Below are 22171 nucleotides of genomic sequence, written 5' to 3'. Positions count from 1 at the left end.
ATGCCTGGCATCAGTAATTGCATACTGCAGACAACGAGGAATACAAATTTATCCATATCTGGACGACTGCCTGATCCAAGCGGACAGCAAGGCCATTCTATTACAGCATCTGGCATTTGTAACAAAGCTGCTAAGTTGCCTAGGGTACACAGTAAACAAAAAGAAGTCAAAGCTAATACCCTCACAAGACATAATATTCCTGGGTGCCAGCTTAAATACAACGGCCCAGATGGCTTATCTCACGCCAGACAAACAAAAACAACTGACTCAATACTTCAAACAGATGGCAACTTTTACCCAGCTCACTGCAAGGAAAATCCTGCAGGCATTGGGGTTCATGGCATCCTGCATTCAACTAATTCCACATGCAAAGCTGCATATGAGGAAATTACAATGGTACCTGAAAAGTGTATGGACTCAACACAGGCACAGCCTCGAAACAAGTATACCTCTCATTCCCTGCCTTCAAAAAGAGTTCCTATGGTGGGCACAAGCATGTCGAATAAACAAGGGTCTTCCTTTTGTCTTACCTCCAGCAAACCAAACTATGACAACAGATTCTTCAGACTACGCCTGGGAAGCACACATGGCAGGACAGTGCATACAGGGCAAATGGTCTGCAAAACAAATGCATCTACACATCAACCAAAAGGAGATGCTAGCTGTGCAAAATGCACTGACAGCCTTCAAGGACCTCTTGCATCCAGGACAACTACTAATAAGGACAGACAACACCACAGTTATGTGGTACATAAACAAACAGGGAGGAACACACTCCTACCCTTTATGCAGACAGGCAATGACCTTGTGGAACACAGCATTGACTTACCAAGTACAACTGCAAGCACAATTCCTGCCAGGAAAGGAAAACATATTGGCAGATGAATTAAGCAGAAATTTGGCAGATCCTCACGAGTGGAGACTACACCCACAAGTATTTTCAATGATAACTCAAAGATGGGGATGCCCAGACATAGATCTATTTGCCTCCCCCAACAATTGCCAACTACAGCAATTTTGCACATGGACTTATCATTCCCTAGCCTGGAAAGTGGACGCCCTATCATTCAGTTGGGCAGCATTGGCAGTCTATGCCTTCCCACCACTACCTCTCTTGACCAAGGTATTACTGAAAGTCAGATCAGAGAGACCACAAATTATCCTCATTGCTCCGGACTGGCCACGTCAGCACTGGTACCCATTAATAAGGACCTTGACTCACAGCCCTCCATGGATCTTACCTCAGTTCCCACTTCTGTTGACTCAGCAAAACTCTCAGATCATTCACAGTCAGCTCAGGACTTTAAATTTAGCTGCATGGAGAATACCTTGAATTATCAATCAACACTTCTCTCAAAGGACGTCCTGAATGTCATTTTGGAGGCCAGGAGGCCCAGCACCAGAAAAACTTACTCAGACAAATGGAAAAGATTTTGTGCATGGAACCAGGCTAAAGGCCAAAATCCTTGGATACCAAACAGTCCTCAAATACTGCAATACTTAACTGAGATGCTACACAAAGGCCTTTCTTTCTCATCCATTAAGATCTATGCTTCAGCCATTTCAGCTCAATATAATACGGATCCTCCCATATTCTCACACCCTTTACTAAGGCAGTTTCTCAGAGGGGCTAAGAATATAAGACCCCCCCAGAAAACCCCCAACGCCAGCTTGGGACCTCAGCTTCGTTTTAGAAAAATTAACACTGCCTCCTTTCGAACCAGCCTTCTCAGCAGAACTACAGTACTTGTCATGGAAAACAGCTCTGTTGCTGGCTATCTCCTCAGCATGCAGGGTCTCAGAACTACAGGCACTTGTGGCAGTGGAACCTTTCATCATTTTCCATCAAAGGTAGTATCCAGTGTGGCTTTGAATCAGACCATTCATTTACCCACCTTTTATCCATATCCCCAGAATAAAGGAGAAAGACTCCTTTACTCTTTGGACATTCACAGACAGCTACGTTACTGTTTGGATAAGACAAAGACCTTCAGAAAAATGGACCAACTCTTTGTATCCTATGCTGCAGGTTCACAAGGAAAGGCTATTTCAAAACAGACCATCTCCAAATGGATAGCACATTGTATCCGCTTTTGCTACTCGCACCATGGGAAAGCAGTGTCTGTTAATATTAGGTCCCATTCTACCAGGGCTACAGCTACCTCAGCAGCCTTTCTCAGGGGGGTTCCAACCAAGGACATTCTGGAGGTAGCTACTTGGAGTTCAGTGCACACCTTTACCAAGCACTACCACCTTCCATTATACTCAAAAACCAGAGCTGGTTTTGCCACTGCAGTTCTGCAGGGCATCCTAGCTTCATCTAACCCAGTTTAGTACCAGCCACCCATCCATAGCTTTGGGATTCATCCCAAGTGTGATGACTGCAGCAGTATAACATGATGAACATAGTACAGTTTTGTACCTACCATAAATGTAGATGTTCGAGTGTATATACTGCTGCAGTCCAGGTTACCCTCCCACCATCCCCTCTACATACCAGGGTGTTAGTTATAACTCCATGTACATCAATCTACTGGATGCATGTCTATATGGTGTATTTGCTAACAGCTAGTACTATTGTTTATCTACTAAGGTATTTTTGCATAGTTATTTGTATTGCCTTCCTAGTTGGGGGCACCTGACATCTGGGGCAAGAAAAACTGAAGAAAATGGCATTGGCTGCCTCTTTTATCCCCCTGTCACACTGACGTCAGGGAAGAAGCGACGACAACTGACACCGGACCAGGACTTTGGGATTCGGCCGACTGCGGGTCCACCTGATGGCAGGATAACCCAAGTGTGATGACTGCAGCAATATATACACTCGAACATCTACATTTATGGTAGGCACAAAACTGTACTTTTCCATTCCCAGGGTCTAGGTTATCTGGGTCTACACTATTCAAGCCTTTCAGCTGGATGGCATTGTAACCATCTTTCCTTTTACCTTGCAGGTGTTGAGCCAACAATAAGGCTACATGTAGAGATTTTAGGTTGAGTCTACCTGGTTTATGATGTGACTTGGTGATCAAATGTTTACCTGGGAACACCATCTCCATGTCTGGCTGTCTAACCCAAATAATGTCATCTTCATTTGAACTGTCATGGATGGTCCTCTTTTCTCCTTTTTTTTTGTCCAGCAAACACAGATACACAGAGTTCTACTAAACATAGCTTTGAGACCCTTGGGTACCCAAACCTATCCATCATGACAATGACATAATCAAATTAGATGTTTCCAAATACTCGAGGACGGTGTTAATACATACCATTTTTGTGTGTACTTTAAAAATCAGCTGTGTAAGTAATGAAGAAGGGATGGTTAAAGGCATCTTGAGATACAGTTGAAGAAAATGCTAAATAGTTCACAAATTACTTTTTCCTGAGTTCTGTAAAATATATGTTTTCTCATTCTATACTGCATACACCATAATATCATGACATTAATACACCGCTTTAAGAAAAAGAACATTTTCACAATAGTCCCTGCACTGTGCTGGCAAGTCACACACAAAACCAGCTTAAATGTTTTTAATACACCATGCTTCTGCTGTACAAATCTCCATTAGTATATTTATAACATGTACCATGGGTATACGGTACTCTTCTAATGTGGTGGATCCATGGAAAAAAAAATAAATGAAGCTCCATCAGAACTGTGAATCCATGGACAGTCACAGAACACAGTCAAACAGTAACCACTGTGAATGTGTGTTTCAGTTAAAAAGTCAGACTGCAATCACAAGTTTCTCTTCTGTACTATCACTTTAAGAAAGCGAACATGTGGTATTTTTAGATGGGGAGGAGGAGCTAGATAGTGAAAATTGTTTAGTAAGTAGCTAAGAAACTTACTATGTTACCTCCTTGTCAGACCATCCTGAAATTGTTGTGATATTCTTTTACTATTCCATTTCTGGTGTGGAGTAGTCTGAATAAAACTGAACTTAATGATTTTCTTTCTTTACACTGTTTATGGAGTAGTTGCTTTATAAAATAAGACAAATAGCTGGACTACCACTGCTGTCAACAGATTTCCATATTTTGATGTAGATAATGTGTGCTGTAGATTTAAAAAAACACTAAACCTATATCTAGCTGTCTATATATACCTACACATACACACATACACAAGCATATATATGTCAGTGAGGCAAGGAAGAGAATGTTCTCTGACGAATACCACAAGCTCACTAATAATGTCCTTCACAGTCCGTAAACACACATGGGTGTATTTATGAAACACCCTCCATTAGATACCCAAATGCCATCTAGCAAATAATAAAAGACCTCCATCTCATTAATCAGCATATTTAGTGTGAATAATAGTGAGCACCCTGAATTTCATGCTACAAACACAAGAAGAAAAAATGTCTGAAACAGTGATCAAAAAGCAAGCATTCATAAGATTGAGAAGTTGAAATTATGGCCTCCGCTGTACTGCTTTTATATGTTTGCGCCTGTTACGATCAAATTTTGAATGACATACTTTACAGTCATTTTATTATTTGTCTGTATCCCAGCTTTTTATAGCCTTTTTTGCATAATATCATGTAGTCAGTCAGTCATCCAAAACAGAAGGGGAAAAGTTTAAAAAATTTTTTTAGAGAAACAGTGCAGTAAAAAATGTGACTGTAATGGTGGCCAGATACATAACGTTTGTATTTTCCTAATGTTTTTTTTCAGGGGCAACGCATGAGACATAGCAATCACTCAAGTGAGAATTCTCCAGTTGAGAGAAGAAGCCTGATGACATCAGATGAAAACTATCACAATGAAAGGGCACGAAAGAGCCGGAACCGATTGTCTTCCAGTTCTCAACACAGCAGAGATCACTATCCGCTTGTAGAGGAAGATTATTCAGATTCTTACCCGGACACTTATAAGCCACACAGAAACCACGGATCACCTGGTGGATACAGCCACGATTCACGACATAGGTTCTGAATTGTAAAGGCTAAAGAGAGAATGGTTCTTCACTAACAATCTTCAAGAAAAAAAAGCTACAATGGTATCATCAAACCATATTACTTTTGCCAAGTATCATATATAGGTTTATTATTTTTATATGCTGCTGGTCTCATATTCAGCCTTAAAAGGCAAACATCGTAGATAGTAAACACCACGCTGTATTATTTTGAAATGTGTTACACACCTTCTGTATTAACAGAATCGTGTAGATGAGCTCATCTTTTACATGTAATCAGTTTAAAAGCTATATCATTTATAAGCTAAAATTCTGACTAAAGCACAGATGGAAAGTTTCCATGCTGAAAGTTTTGCTTGCGTAAGTAAAAACACGTTAATAGTTAAATTCCAGCTGGACTCTGGAGGCATTTCATAGTACTGTTTAGTTGGACCTGTTATTAATTAGGATAGATATAAGGAATGACAATATTAATCCCAGTCTAAAACTTTTCAAACCAACATGAAGCGTCTAATAGAAATTAATCTGTGTTAAAAAAGTTTGTATTTCACTTTTAACAAAAACTAATTTTATACATCATACCCATCTTAATCCTAACCAAGAAACACAAACATATTTCCAGTCTCATAGTATATACGTTATGTTTTTTTTAAGGTTAAACCCAGTTGGAAAGTAGAATATACCAAAGATACTTTCCAGATGGTCTGCAAGATTTTTAAAGACTTCACAATGGAGGTTCATTAGTCATTCTGTTCATGTCATGTGAAAGAAGAGTCAGAAAAATGAAGAACTTCTAACATTGCATAGTGAATAGTTAGTGCATACAAAGAATCCCTTGTCCTACAGATAAAGCACTTTGAAACTACTGTTTTGAAAGTGTTATATTTCCTATATTTTTTTTGTCAAGTCTTTTCTTTCAGACCTACTTGGCTGCTTTAACTTATGTATTTTTCCGTGTGTATGTATACTTTTTTTATATATGTATACTTTTTAAAACTGAATTAATTGTCCTTTCTGTGCAGCGTTCCATATACAGTGCGCAGAGTGTGGTTTTACAAGATTTATGTATTTTTGGTCATCATAGCAATATAATATGCATGTCAGTGTCACTACATTTCTAAAGTACCTAAAGGTGATGATTTACTCCCAGAATAATATTTTTACAACTAAAAATGTGAGTAAATGTGCCTCTTAATCAGATGTTACAAAAGATAAAGGCAAGCTACATAAGAAATATCACAATTTATAGAATAGAAAATAGTATGAAACTAATCCTTTTTTATTAAGTACTGCTTATCAGCACTTATTTTTCTTAATAATCATACTACTTGGTCAAGATTAAAGAGATATGGGCTTTTTCTTGAACACCACTGCATCTCTTTAGTATAAGGAAGAAGCATTGGTTTTAGCAACTATATTTATTATAGGTTATATATATATATTGACTGTGTCTGGTCAGAGATTATTCATGGGATTTATATGATTTTGCCAGCACTTACATGGATTTTTATAGCAAGAAGACATTTGTTCAGATGGACCTGGTTTATCCAGGTAGATCTTTAGTAAGCTACCACTAGGTGGTACAAATTACATCAACCCATTTTGGGGTTGTCATTGCTATTAATGTTAATATTTTTTGATATAAGCAGGATATTGCAATCATATTTGGAACAAAGTGAATATTTCATGGTGTTGTTGCAAAAATATATTTGAACTGGTGTTGATATTAACTGGCTGCAAATGTAAAATAACTGCCACTATTTTTAAATGGAGTCAGAAACATATCATTATGCAAATGATTCACATTTGTATAAGGTATCCGAATAACATAAACGTACTCATCAATTTTAATCAGTTACTATAAAAGGTGATTTAAAATGTTGTGATAACAGGGTATAAAGTGTGACGATTACTACTTGCTAGTCAAAGTGAAGTGCTATCATGTAAATCCTATGCATAAGACTTGGGAACACATGTCTTGCAAAGGACAAACAACATTTTAGTTTTGTCTTTAATTTATGCCCAAACACGTCAATGAACTTGAAATCTATGATAAAACTTATTCCTAATGATAATTCTTATAGGAAAAACAAGACATTTTTTCCACGTGTTTTAGAGTTTACTTTTCCTTACTTTTCAGGGATGTTGCCTTCTTTTACTAATCATCTCTGAATACACAACAGATGCCCCAGTTTAACCTCACTGGAAAGTAATGTTCAGTTAGGAAATTAATTTGAGTGAACACAACTGTTTGGCTTTAAGATATGCCCGTTTTCCAGCTCCTTCTCATCAGAAGGATATTCTAGTTGAGGTGAAAAAATAGTATTAAGGGGTCCTTGTTATTGCTACATTGTGGCATGAAACAAGGGGTTTTCTTCATGCAGTACAGGAGGCAAGGTTAATGTGAAACTCCTGCAGCCTTACCTGACACTCTCATACCTCCATTACCCCCTGTGTCATTGCCAACAGCAGCAGTCTGAGTGCCTGTAAAGTAATTACTGCATGCTGGACCTCTTCCCTGAAACTTCTGGAAGCAAGTAGCTCAAAGGTTTTACACTATTCATTCAGTCCACTTACAAACTAACAATATTGTCCATAATAAGTATTAGTAAAACCTGTGGACAGAAATATTTTACTTATGTGTATGCTACTCAGTGTATTTTTTGTATAGCACACTGAGACATCACAAAGACATTTTAGGTATCCTTAATGTATGAAGAGTATACAAATTAGTGTACTGACATGAAAGGGAAATATGTTATTCAGTGCCATTTTTTAAGCTTTAAAAGTTCCTTTTTATTTTGTTTGCTGTTTCTAAATTATGATTTGCAGAAAATGCACTAAAACAACTGATGGCAAATGAGATATTATTAAACAGCATCAGGGACAAAGTCATTATGTCAATTTAATGTTAAAATAGTTATAAAATGCCATCTGCCGCAACAAAATCTTTTCAAGAAAGAGGGTGTTTTTTTATTTATTGTACATATGAATTTATTTGGCTTGTTTGTGTTCCTTATTCTTTATTACAAATAATCATATTACAACAAATATAAAACCCTTGTTTATAAGTCTTCCATATCAGTAAAAGAAAACTTCATCTGCCACATCATTCATGCACATTAATAATGTGAAGCTTTCTAGAATTGTTTGCTTCATTTCAGGAGTTCCATTCACAATTAACACACTAATTGTACCATTCACAATTAACACACTAAGTGTACCATTTACAATCAACACACTATAGTGAAACAACATTTTAAAATGATATCAGAACTGCCTGGTCTGTGTGTGTGTGTGTGTGTGTGTGTGTGTGTGTGTGTGTGTGTGTGTGTGTGTGTGTGTGTGCACATACATAAGGCGTATGATTTTTTTTGACGTCATTGAAATGTTATCACTGGTCACAATGCCTTACGGTACAGTGATAAACACTGATGACCTCACATGACGTAAGCTACTGTGTAAAAACTGATAAATGATAAATGGATTAAAAAAAAATCAGACTTGAATATCTTACTGCACTTTGTATCAAGAAGAACAATCTGTAGATTATCTGGATGCATAAAGAATGAGCAAAAGCTGATTTTTCAGTTAATGCTTTCCTGAACACAGCTTTACAAAAAATCAAAATACTTACTCCAGTGGGCATAACTCAGACATCAACAACAATGGAGTAAGTGTACGTCTGCCTCCATTTATGCACCATCTCAGTGCCATGAGCAGCAATCAAATGGGTGTAACTCTGTCAGTCTGCCTGTCTCTGTTAATGTACCTCCCATGTACCTCCCCAATGACATCTACAGCAATCGAATGAGTGTAACTCCATCTGTCTGTGTTAATGTACCTTCTCAATGACATTAAAACAACAGAATATGAAGTCCACCTTCGTTAATACGCCTTCCATGATATAACTCTGTCTTTATTAATGTACCTTCCCATTGACATCTACAGCAACGGAAAGGGTGTATCTGTCTGTGTTAATGTACCTTCCTAATGACATCTACAACAACAGAATGAGTGTAACTCTACCTCCATTAATATACCTTCCAGGTGACATCTACAACAACAGAATGGATGTAACTCCACCTCTCTCTATTAATGTACCTTCCCATTAACATCTGCAACAATGGAAAGGTTGTAACTCTGCCTCCATTAATGAACCTTCTCAGTAACATCTACAACAATACAATGGGGGTTAACCCCACCTGCCTCCATTAATGTACCTTCCCAATGACATCTACAACAATGGAAAGGGCGTAACACCATCTGCCTCTGTTAATGTACCTTCCCAGTGGCATCTATAACAATACAATGGGTGTAACTCCACCTATCTCTAGTAATGTACCTTCCCATTAACATCTGCAACAATGGAAAAGGTTTAACACCGCCTCCATTAATGCACCTTCTCAGTGACATCTACAACAATAGAATGGGTGTTAACTCTACCTGTCTCCATTAATGTACCTTCACAATGACATCTACAACAATGGAAAGGGTGTAACTCCATCTGCCTCAGTTAATGTACCTTCCCAGTAACATCTACAAGAATAGAATGGGTGTAACTCCATCTATCTGTGTTAGTGTGCCTTCCCCATGACACCCACAACAATGGAATGAATGTAACTTCACCCCCATTAATGTACTTTCCAGATGACATCTACAACAATAGAACGGGTGCAACTCCACCTGTCTCTATTAATGTATCTTCCCAATGACATTTACAGCAGTGGAAGGGGTGTAACACCATCTGTCTGTGTTAATGTACTTTCCCAGTGGCATCTACAACACTAGAATGGGTGTAACTCCACCTATCTCTATTAATGTACCTCGCCATTAACATCTACAACAATGGAAATGGTGTAACTCCGCCTCCCTTAATGCATCTTCTCAGTGACATCTACAACAATACAATGGGGGTTAACTCCACCTGTCTTCATTAATGTACCTTCCCAATGACATCTACAAAAATAGAATGGGTGTAACTCCACCTGTCTCTATTAATGTACCTTCCCAATGACATCTGTAACTATGGTGTAGAAATAAATTGTTTGCTGGGTTTAAGCAGGATGCACAACACTCATAACAGGAGACAGAATTTTTATCTTTTAATTGTTTTAGAGAAATGAGATTTGGTGAGTTATATTCCAAATGTTCACTACCAGTCCATGTCAGTTGTGGATTTGCCAGTGTAGATTTATAGATAATGGCCACTTAAGCAATACTGTACAGTGTTTAGGCATGAGTGTTTCATATTCATAAGTTACAAGTGTCCGAAATAATGTTCTGCTCAAGTGCAAATAATAACTCAAACTGCTTGACCCAGTATTAGAACAATGCAAAATCAGTGGTCATATAGCCTAAGCTATCAAGAATAAAAACATTATAAACAAATTTATGGAATGATATATGTACAGTACACTGTAGCATTAAATATATTTAAATTCAGAACCTTTCACTGAATAGACAAAAAATGTTGTGTCGTCTAATGGTGATGAGAGGTTGAACCTACTGTTTATACCATATGCTAATGAGAAATTCTAAGAAAACAATGTCTTCAGTAATAAATTATATATTACATCTACCACATACACATAATAACTGATACAGTTTTGCAGTATATGTCAATTATTTCAGTGAACCGTACTGTATGTGTCAGTGTATTGATTATAGTTACATATGTGCATGTGTTTGCCTGTGTGCATGCACAGACATGTTACATATAGATAAAGCATATAGACAAATACATGCATACATAGAAAGGTGGTATTCATGTCAGTAGATCAACAGCCACATTATCAGCTATCAGATCTTCAGAGCCAACCGAGCAAAAATCCTAGTTAGTTGTTGTTTGTCTTTCGGCTTTCCCAGTTAGGGGTCGCCACAGCGGAACTCCGGTCTGCTAATGATTGGCAGTAGGTTTTTACGGTGCCGAGTTGCCAGCTCGACACCCAACCTTCAACGAAGGCATGCCCATTCACGCATGTCTTTCGGACCACCAGTCGACCGCGGGGAGGACATGCAGACTCCACACAGAAGGCACTCCCTGCACTCCAGCTGAGAATCAAATGGAAGAACCTCTTGCTGTGAGGCAACAACGCTACCGCTGCACCACCGCAGATTATAAAAATCCTAGTTAGTGAACTGCTGGTATTAAAGACAACTAGTCATCCAACCTACTAAACCCCTTCATTGAAACAAACCTCCACCCCAAATTAAGCACCCAGAAAGAAGTTAGACAAGTATCTACAAGTACACTCCTGATATGATTGGCCTGCTGCTCCTTGAAAAAGGAGGAAAGGTTTAAAGGTGTTACTGCCAAGGTGTAAATGGTCAACGGGCCCGGTTGCCTCATATTTTCTATGATTCTATGATTTTATGAAGATCTTTAGACACTGTTGCATAGTATTTTTCAGCAAAGTTTAGCAATTATCAGCACATAATCCAGTGCTATGACATTACCTTTTTGGTTAGTAATCACAATTTCCTAATCTCATTATATTTACTGATAGCAAGAAAGCACACTAAACTGCATAATGAAATTGACAGGAAACATATTGCTTCTGCTGACAAATCTAGACACAACTTTTTTTTTTTTTTGCATACAGCTCTCCCGAGCCACTTACTTAATTCCATTATCGCACAACCATGTGGCAGTGTGCAACTCCAAGAACTCTTCTATTTAGAAATAGTACAGTTTGTTTCAACAAAGTTGTTGTTGAAGCTCTTCATTAATGAACCATATTGCCGTATCTGCTTCTTAATATTTCCAAGTTGATTTGAATAGTTCACTTGGAGGCATTTGATATAAATACATGACACACACACACATACACACACACACACACACATGGATATCTGGTTACACTTGCTTTGATCCTAAGATCATATGCCTCAACTGTTAAGAATTTCACAGCATATCCATATTTTTGCCTCATATGTTTGGTCTGTTCCATATAAAATTTGTGGTTTTCTTGAAAGTTATTGAAGATTAAAGTCCCTACATAATTACATAATTTTAGTTTTAGACTTCATACCCTTATAAAAATGCATGTTAGTTTAAACACACTCATTCAACCATTTTTTAGTGCAATGCTTACAATTTTGGGTCTTTATCCCCACATTATTTTTGGCTTTGTCCAGAATTCTTGTGCTGAGAGGTTGAGGTATATGCATTAGGCTTTTTTTTATCAAAATAGAAATCAATGTCTCCTTTCATCATTTCCTGTTTTATCAGCCTGTATTATTGATTGGAAGTAGTATGTAAGCTCTAAAAGTGTCAGAGTTACCTTTAGTGGTAAGTGTTCATATGTGTGTTTGCATGTGAAAGTGGGATTGTGAATGTTTTGTGTGTGTGTGGGTGGATGTGTGTGTGCACGTGTGTGCTAAAGTGGCTAGTTTGTGTGACTAGTTTATGTACATGTTTGTGTTTCTTACTACATGCTCTGTGGTTTAGTGTAAGCTTGACAGCTAATAAGATTAAAACAATGAGTGAGAAGGTCACACAGAAAAAAACAATCAGTAAAAACTAAATGAAATATCCAGCCAAGCTAGAACTTCCCCAGACTGACATCTCAAACTTTTTGTATCACAGGCGCATAGGATATATACAAATTACCCCGTATGAACATTAGGTGTTTCAGCTATATGGTGATTCTGAATGCCATGATATTTTTTCTTTTTAAGTCATTTAATGGACAATTTCAGGCCAATAAAGCCAAACCACACTAGCTGTGGATATATCTATTTTGGCCTTGTTATGACCCCATCAGCACAGCACAAGCAAAGTGTTTAACTAAGTATTAGAAACACAGGGCTGCTATACCCAGCTGATGTCTATTACCATTAGGGTGACTGCAAAATATCCCAACTAACAATTAAAACAATGAGTGAGAAAGTCACACAGAAAAATCAATCAGTAAACACTAAATGAAAACTCCAGCCAAGCTAGAACTTCACTGAATGACCTCTCAAACCTCTTGCATCAGAGGAACATGGGATATATGCAGCGATTCTGAATGCCCATGACCTTTTTCTTTTTAAGTCATTTAATAGACAATTTCAGGCCAATAAAGCCAAACCCCACTAGCTGTGGATATGCATATTTCGGCCTTGTTATGACCTTAGTCAAACACTCTGCTTGTGCTGTGCTGATGAGGTCATAACAAGGCCAAAATATGCATGTCCACAGCTAGTGGGGTTTAGTTTTATTGGCCTGAAATTGCCATTAAACAACTTAAAAAGAAAAAAGTCATGGGTATTCAGAATCACTATATAGCTAAAACACCTGTTGTTTATAAGTGTAATTTGCAGATATCGCATGTGCCTCTGATACAAGAGGTTTGAGTGTTCACTCAGTGGAAGTTCTAGCTTGGCTGGAGTTTTCATTTAGTTTTTTAGCTAATAAGATTAAAAAAGTTTCTCCTTCTCTCCACTGCTATACTATTAAGTCTAGGCTCTTCATAAATCTGGTCATTTATGTGTATGTATTAATATCTGTATATATATATATATATATATATATATATATATATAGAGAGAGAGAGAGAGATAAAAATATATATGTAAAAGATCAGTCTGTAAAATATCCTAGCATTGGTTGACAAAAGGTCATTGGCACATACATTACCGACACTGGAATATATGTGCTCCAAGAATTTAACATGGAGCATAAAACTCAAAAACATTATTTTTTGCAAAGAGGACAAGTCTTACCTTGCACCCTTCATACACAGACATCCTGCTACTTATATAGACCAACTGCAAGATTACGCAATAACTGAAAGTGGTAGCGGTATATATCCCATCCTTTCTTTTACAGTGATCTTACACCAGCAATACCATCCAGGGCATCTGTCAACTAAATGGAGTAAATCAATTAGCTGTTGAACATCCTCAATCTATAATGTTGAAGGAGCCCGTGTGTGTGTGTGTGTGTGTGTGTGTGTGTGTGTGTGTGTGTGTGTGTGTGTGTGTGTGTGTGTGTGTGTGTGTGTGTGTGCGTGCGCGTGTGTGTGTGTGTGCATGTGTGTTTGTCTGTAGACGTGTATATATATATATACATATATATATATATATATATATATATATATTGTAAAAAGATACAAATATATATAAATATAAATGTATATATATGGATGTACATGCACATACCCACATGCACCCAGAAATACAAACACAAATGTAAGTCTGTACACAAATATGCAAAGCAAATATCTGTGTATGCTACAGCCAGCTGTTATTGGAAAACACTGTGCCAAAAGACTGCTAATGACTCTGATAATGGTGGTTTGCATTTTGCAAATGGTCAAATATATGGCACTGGCACTACTATACCCCTCAGTAGTCCACATCTGTCATACCATTGTGCCAAGTCATGACACTACCATTACTGTATCCCATCACTAGTTCAAAACATCTGATACCATTGTGCCAGATCATGCCACTACCTGTGCTGTACCCCATCACTAGTCCACACATGTCATACCATTGTGCCAGGTCATGACACTACCATTACTGTACCCCATCACTAGTGCAAACATCTATTAGCATTGGGCCAGATCATGGAACTACCTGTACTGTACCCCATCACTAGTCCACACATGTCATACCATTGTGCCAGGTCATGACAGTACCATTACTGTACCCCATCAGTAGTTCATATGCATCATACCATAGTGCCAGATCATGGCACTACCTGTACTGTACCCCATCACTAGTCCATACATGTCATACCATTGTGCCAGGTCATGACACTACCATTACTGTACCCCATCACTAGTGCAAACATGTCATATCATAGTGCCAGATCATGGCACTACCTGTACTGTACCCCATCACTAGTCCATACATGTCATACTATTGTGCCAAGTCATGACACTACCATTACTGTACTCCATCACTAGTTCATACGTATCATACCATTGTGCCAGATCATGGCACTACCTGTATTGTACCCCATCACTAGTCCATACATGTCATACCATTGTGCCAGGTCATGACAATACCATTACTGTACTCCATCACTAGTTCATACGTATCATACTATTGTGCCAGATCATGGCACTACCTGTACTGTACTGTACCCCATCACTAGTCCATACATGTCATACCATTGTGCCAGGTCATGACACTACCATTACTGTACCCAATCACTAATTCATATGTATCATACCCTTGTGCCAGATCATGGCACTAGAATTATGGTCCGCCTTCACTAGTTCATATGTCTCATACCATTGTGCTAGATCATGGCACTACCTGTACTGCACTCCCTCACTAGTTCATATGTCTCATACCATTGTACCAGATCATGGCACTACCTGCACTGCACCCCCTCACTAGTTCATACGTCTGATACTGTTGTGCCAAATCATGGCACTACCTGTGCTGCACCCCCTCACTAGTTCATGCACCTCATACCTTTGTGTCAGATCATTCCTTAAAAGCCCAGTTTCATCATATGAGGGGGTTAAGACCTTTGTCTGGGTCAGGCGTATTGTACTACGTGCTCTACAATGCCTCATGTTGCTGGTTGCAACAGTTATATTGAAAGTGGGGTTGGTAACCATGGCACGCATCTATGTTTGCCACATGAGCTCTATTAACATGGTGTTTCTGACTTTCTCTTCCATGATATCACTGTAGGGTTTATAACCAGCTGGATATAAAACAAATTAAATGCAGTGCTATGTACCCAAGCAATGCATGCAAGATAACTGTCTCATTAAGGTTGCTGCAGCTCTATGTAGTTGCCTTGTGGGCTCAGTGTTTTTCAGTATTTGTGTCTTGTGTATATCTGTCTATCTATCATACCTAATGACCATGTTTAATTTACACATTATACATATACTGATCATTTCTCAGTGATTTTCTTTAGTATTTGGTACAGACACTCATTAATGCAGACCCATATTTTTTGAGCTAATTCATCATGAAACACTGACTGAAAGAATGTTAGCATGCAATTAGTTACAATTACTTTTTCCAAATTAGTGTTCAGTCAGTCCACTTAAGACATGACGGTGAGAACAGTATGTAGTTGTTGACTGTGCATTAAACACTGCCAATAAGTAAATATGACCTGCAACTGACTTTAATTGTCGCACTGCCTTGTATATTTATCTGTTTACTGCAGCAGTCATGGAATGTGTACTCCAGTTTCTTACAGATTACTGGTGTCAAATTTTCAAACAGGCTTCTGCAACATCCTGTTTAAATGTTGGCACTGATAAACAGTAAGGGAAATGCCTTGGTGGAGTTAGACAGAATTTCACAGAAATGCACATTAGTGTAAACAAAATGAAATAATAGAAGAAAACTGAAACAGCAAGTTCAGAGATCATTTATTTTGATAATGCAGCTAAAATCAGAAAAAAAAAGATCAGGCCTGTAGTATTATATTTTATACAGCTTACAAGTGGATAATTGACATTTATAAAGCATTGTATTACTTTGCATAATGAAGGGTCAAGTGTCATATTTCATACGTTCTTATTCACTGGCTATGGCAGGGTGGAATGGAGGCTGTATTAAATTTTGTCTCCCTCTGCTAGCTGTAGAAATCCTATGTTCCCATAAGAGTCACCTCATAACATGGATACATTTTATGTATAAATATAAATGCAAAGTGTGTAAGAAGGGCTCATATGCTTATTGGAAGGTTTCACCTTGTCTTCCTTCATTCAATCCCTCAAGTCACAGACACCTCAAAGGTTGTGTTGCCAGTTTCAGAATTCATGTAGTTTGTATTCTACTGTCTACCTCATATGCGGCATAGAAGTATTACACTAACCATTCCCTGTAGTGGGTTTTTCATTTAAAAAAAGTTCTCAAAAGCTGTGTTACCTGTACACTGTCAGGTGTGCAAAGATTTCAGTGGGTGTGTCTTACTGAGGCAAAGTGAATGATGCTCTCAACGAATATTACATTAAGCAAGCAAGCAATAATGCCTGACAGGGTATGTATTCATGTGTAATTAACACCCGCCCAGGGGTGTTATGAGGACAACACAGCAGGTGGAGGACCTCTACACCGCTGGAAGGGCATTAATTACACATTAACATACACCCTGGCAGGCATTAGTGCACTTAGAGAGTGGACTCTCTGTAAAATTGTTGTATTTTACTTATTTATTTTTTAAGTACTATATTATTTTTTTTATATATTTTTGATGTAAAATAGTTCCTCCGCCTACTGTTTCTAACTTGCTGTAGTATAAGTTAATGGTGTAGGAGGAAGTATTTTACATCCAAAACATAACACTTTAAAAATGTGCATGCATGTATTTAATTTATTTTTGGTTCCTTTCATAAACAGTCAAACTATGTTGCTGAAAACAGAAAACAAAACTATTTTTGAAAGGCAAATCATGTATGAGAGGGTTGCCAACAACAGAAAAATTACAGTATGAAAGTTAGACCATGTCAGCTTGTAGAAGTTAAGTTTTGGGGTTTATCTCCCAGGACCTTCCCATTCCTACTACTCTTAACTTTATATGTGTAGCACCAACTGTACAAGCCCAGTATTTCACTTGGCACACCTTGCAGGTTTGCCTTACATTCTGAGTTCTCTTTCTTTACCTGAACTCTTTACAATAAGCTCAAATCTACCATAAAATAATACTTTGCTGAAAGCACTAATTACAAAAGCATCTTACAAAGACTATTAAACCTAATTCTCTGCATATTATTATTTTGAGGCTTTGTCTCCTGCTTATTTTATGCTTATTCAGATATGTTCAGGTGAGAAGTCGAGCTGTATGCTGCTGCAGCCAGGGATCACTGTCACTCCTCTCTCTCTCTCTCTCTCTCTCACACACACACATACACAGTTTTGTGTTAAGTTCCTTTTCTTTTTTACTTTACACTCACTAAACAGCAAAAGCGCTGCTTAGCGAATATAAAATAATGGCTTGATCGATCTCACTGTTCACTCTCTCGCTCTTATATACTCATACACAGTCTCTTCTGCTTTCACGCACACATACATATACACATACAGTCACTTCTGCTTTCATGCATACATTCACTCATACTCACAGACAGAAACAGAAACACACTCATACACATACATACACTTTTTTTCTGTTTATATATTTTTCTTTTCAAAAGCGCTGCTTAGCGAGATAAAATAAAGGCTCAGTCGATCTCGTTTTCACTCACATGCACACATACACTTACACACACAAAGACATAAACAAACATACTTTTTTTTTTTTTTTTATTATTATTTATTTATTTTACATTTTACACTCACTAAACTGCAGAAGCACTGCTTAGTGAGCATAAAATAATGGCAGCTGTTGGGCTTTTCCAGTCCTAGCTCCATGGTAGAAGACACGGCGGACTTGTTTTTCAGTGGGTATTACTTTTGTATTAATACCCTGCTGGAGAACATTCGTTCTCCAGTTAGGGTGGTGATGTAAAGTTTGCCCGTTCTCTAACATTAAATACAGTATACAGTGGGCATTATTTCAGCCATACAAAATATAATTTTGCATGAACATAATCTGTATCTGGATATACAAATGTATTTCAAACCCTGTGCTGTTTTGTTTAATACCGGTATTTGTAGTGCCATCATATTAGACCTGAATGCATTTTTCTCTGTAATAATGTTGTCACTTGTTTTTCATAAAGATGTTAACCAAAAAAGTTAACAAGAGACATGCAGTTGAGGAAGAGATGCTAATATGTGTTATTTTTGTTCAATATGACAATACCTTAATTACTGTCATTACTCCAGAGCTGTAAAAGTTAAATGGTTGAGATGAAGCCACAGAATTCAGCAATTTTGCATTCTTTCAAAAATAAATTTACTAGCTGATGGGGCAAAAAATAGAATGTGAAAGAGGTAAGAGTGAAATATGGTTAGAAATCAGTAAACAATGCCAAATTAAATGTTGTTTTTCATATCCAATTCACATTGTAAGGCTGTGACAGATGTAAATTATAATCCAAAAAAAAATTAGGAAGTCTAATTTGTTTGTGTTGTGTCAACAAGAAACACCTAAAGTGGATAAACATCAGAGGATTTTATTAATCTAATTTTTTCAGGTCATGGCATACATTAAAACAGTGCAGACATAAGGAGCTTAAATGCACTTCATGTGAAAGGAGCTAAAATGCACTTCATGTGAAAACAGTGCAGACAGGTGAAGAAATTCCATGAAGAGGTCCAGTGAAATAGCATGCCATAATGACTTAAATGCAGAACAGAAGAGTACACTCATTGACATGTAATAATTAATACATGAAGCTATGGGGTGACTTTATTGGGTGTGTTTTTCAAGTTCCCATTTCCTAATTGTTCTTGCAAAAAACAGACCTTGAAACCATTAATGATACTGTTGTCTTCTAAATCCTATGCTGTTAGAGGTTGCTATTAGATCGGAGAAGAAGGAGGTCACAGATCACCACATGGAGGGGTGCTAGAAAATATACATATGTCAGTATACTCCCAGGTTTTAAATATTTGGGGAACTACTACTGATTTTATATTTGCCTAGAGGCTATGTGTTGTTAACATTGCAATTTTTTATTGTTGTTAAAATTATTGAAGTCGTTTGTACCATATTTATTGTAAACTGCATGTTTTTCTTAGATATCTGTTACTGATTATCTTTTTTCAAGAGCTTGTTCCTTTTCTATACTCTGGGTTTCTTCTGAAAATGGGCTTTGTCCAGTAGGACTAAACCATACATATACACACTCAACACACTCATACATACACATATACAGCACGCACACACACACGCACACACACACACACACACACACACAGATGCACACACACAGACACACACACACAGACACACACACACACACACACACACACACACACACACACACACACACACACACACACACACACACACACACACACACACACACACACACACACACACACACACACACAAAAAAACACACACACACACACACACACACACACACACACACACACACACACACACACACACACACACACACACACACACACACACCTATTCAGAATTTAATGCCTAATACTTGATAAGCTGACCTAAACCCTTGGTTGGGAAATCAAAGGCTGAACATGGACAGCTTCTTGAGTCTTCCAGCATAATTTACATAAGTGAATGAACAAAACTCCATTTTTTGGGTTTTTATGCATATTTTTCTACAAAGAAATTGCTACTAGGAATCTTCATGCAATTAATAAAAACCTCTCTTGTTTGTTTTCCCAAAAAGTATTGGGAGGATTGCAAGATGAAGTTGATTGTTAGTCTGAACTATTGTGACTTAGGCCCTACAGATCCATGCCTCTTTTTTTTTTTATTTCATTTAATTTTATCACACTGAGTTACTGTTGTCATACGCAGGCTATTTTTTTTTTGTTTGTTTACATTTTTACCTAAGTGTCTTGTTGACCATAGATTGCTTTGTAGAATGGCATTTTCTGTTGTACATTGAAAACCAAAATAAATTTTATATAGCCTCTGAGAAAAGACTGTGTTGTTTGCTGTAGCCTATACCAAACCCAAAGGCTGGGCTATGAAAATCCATTTTTGGTAAATAAATTATATTGTCATTAACTGTATTATATGCCTTACATTAAATGTTTCCTGAAATATAAATGAGTTTTCTGTTGCCAAAACTAAAATTTATCATTACATCCAGTGCATTTAAATTGGAATAGTATAAAAGTATGTGAACTGGGTTTTACATTATGTGGTGTGTAGAGTATAGAAAGATGTAAGATGTCAGGTATTCTATATAGTAGATAATTAACTTGTTCTTACTAAAATGAGCATTTTAGGGTATGACCGATAAAGCACATTTAGAATAGCACAAATGTGAGATAAAACAGTGTGATACTTGCTACGTCTGTATCTGAAGAACAAAATGTTAAACAAAAGTTGTCTCTAAATTACTTTTGTCAACACTTGTGCACTTTCTAAGCATATTTGATCTTTTGTGTCCTATATCTTAGGACAGATATCTCATGTGACTTGTTATATTACTGTCATTATATCTTTGGTATTCTCTTATAGTTTATTGCTGCCTTGTAAGGAAATTCACTGCCCTACATTATTCACGGTGTATTACTATAATCATTTTTTTTCTTTCTGAATTATTTTTTTACAGTTGTGTGAGTCCTACATTTTCTGAGTTAATATAAATGAATGATTACCAGAATTTTTTTTTACTAGACAGTATATTTTGATTTTATTGCATATGATTTTGGGCAATAGTTGACCAAGGCCAATGGTCATTGCAGCTACTTATAATACTGATGTCAGCTGTGATAATTAGTTCAGTACTAAGCAGTGTTTGAGCCCCTCATGTGTATCTCTCATAAAATCCGAGATACATTCTGTAGCCAAATGCAGGGAAAACTGCAAACATAATTGTGTCAAAAGGCCTAATGAAAGTATTCATTTCATTTCCTGCATGCCAAAATTATCTAAAAGCATCTAATTGTTATGAAGAAAGAAGAATGGGAAACAAGGCAAAACTTATGCAGACTGATTAAAGTTTAGGGCTGGTTTGGCAGCCTTGGGTATTTGTCTACATAATATGTTTATTTGTCTATATGTTTGTAAGCAAATACATATGTATGTGTGCATGTGTTTGTATATTTAAAAGAGACAGGCATAGTCACACATACACATCAGTACATGGGAAGTTGTTTTTTGCAAAGCTGGTGCTCCAAAAATTGTACTTATTTTTCACTAAAGGGGTTTATATAACTGACTGTTTACAAAGAATGAGCAAATCTAGCTGAATTTATTATTAAGTATATGTTCAAGTAATCATACCTCTTTTGGTCGCAGTCAGTCAAATGCTACAAGTTTTCATAAATTATCAGTGCTTTGTAGAAAACAATTATCTAAATATGATTGTTCAAACTCCAGTATCCTCTATGCCTTGTCGAACAAGGGCATATTTTAAATGTAACTAACTCCAGTATCATCTTTTCTTGAAAGAAGGGTGTTATGTCATTCTGTTGAGGTGCACTTGTTTACATTATATTTTTAATGAAAACAAGCCTTAAACCAGCATCCATCCAATTTATAAAAGGCCAAGGACCAGATTCATGAGTGCCTACACTAAGTGTACACAATCTGTATTCAAGAACATCCATACAACATTGCTTGGGTTGTCTATTCACTCAGCCAGATCACCCTAAGTGTAGACATAGTCTACACTTTGTGGTAACATTTATGAATCCCCCTTGAGAAAATCAAGAAAATCAGGACAAAAATTA

The 22171-nt window shown here is 37.2% G+C and overlaps 1 protein-coding gene across 1 annotated transcript in view; it reads left to right on the top strand.

Annotated features, from left to right (window-relative positions):
* CACNB4 (calcium voltage-gated channel auxiliary subunit beta 4) overlaps positions 1-7947 on the top strand; it is a 509529-nt gene extending 501582 nt beyond the window's left edge. Inside the window, exon 13 of the mRNA XM_044073655.1 lies at positions 4684-7947. Coding sequence (XP_043929590.1) covers positions 4684-4944 — 261 coding nt within the window. The 3' untranslated portion in view covers positions 4945-7947. The remainder of the gene's footprint in view (positions 1-4683) is intronic.
* Positions 7948-22171: the final 14224 nt, after the last annotated feature.

This window comes from Protopterus annectens, chromosome 6.part0 (genome assembly GCF_019279795.1).
Source record: "Protopterus annectens isolate FY-2018-M chromosome 6.part0, PAN1.0, whole genome shotgun sequence".
Taxonomy (NCBI): Eukaryota; Metazoa; Chordata; order Ceratodontiformes; family Protopteridae; genus Protopterus; species Protopterus annectens.
This window is presented reverse-complemented; position numbering and strand designations above follow the sequence as displayed.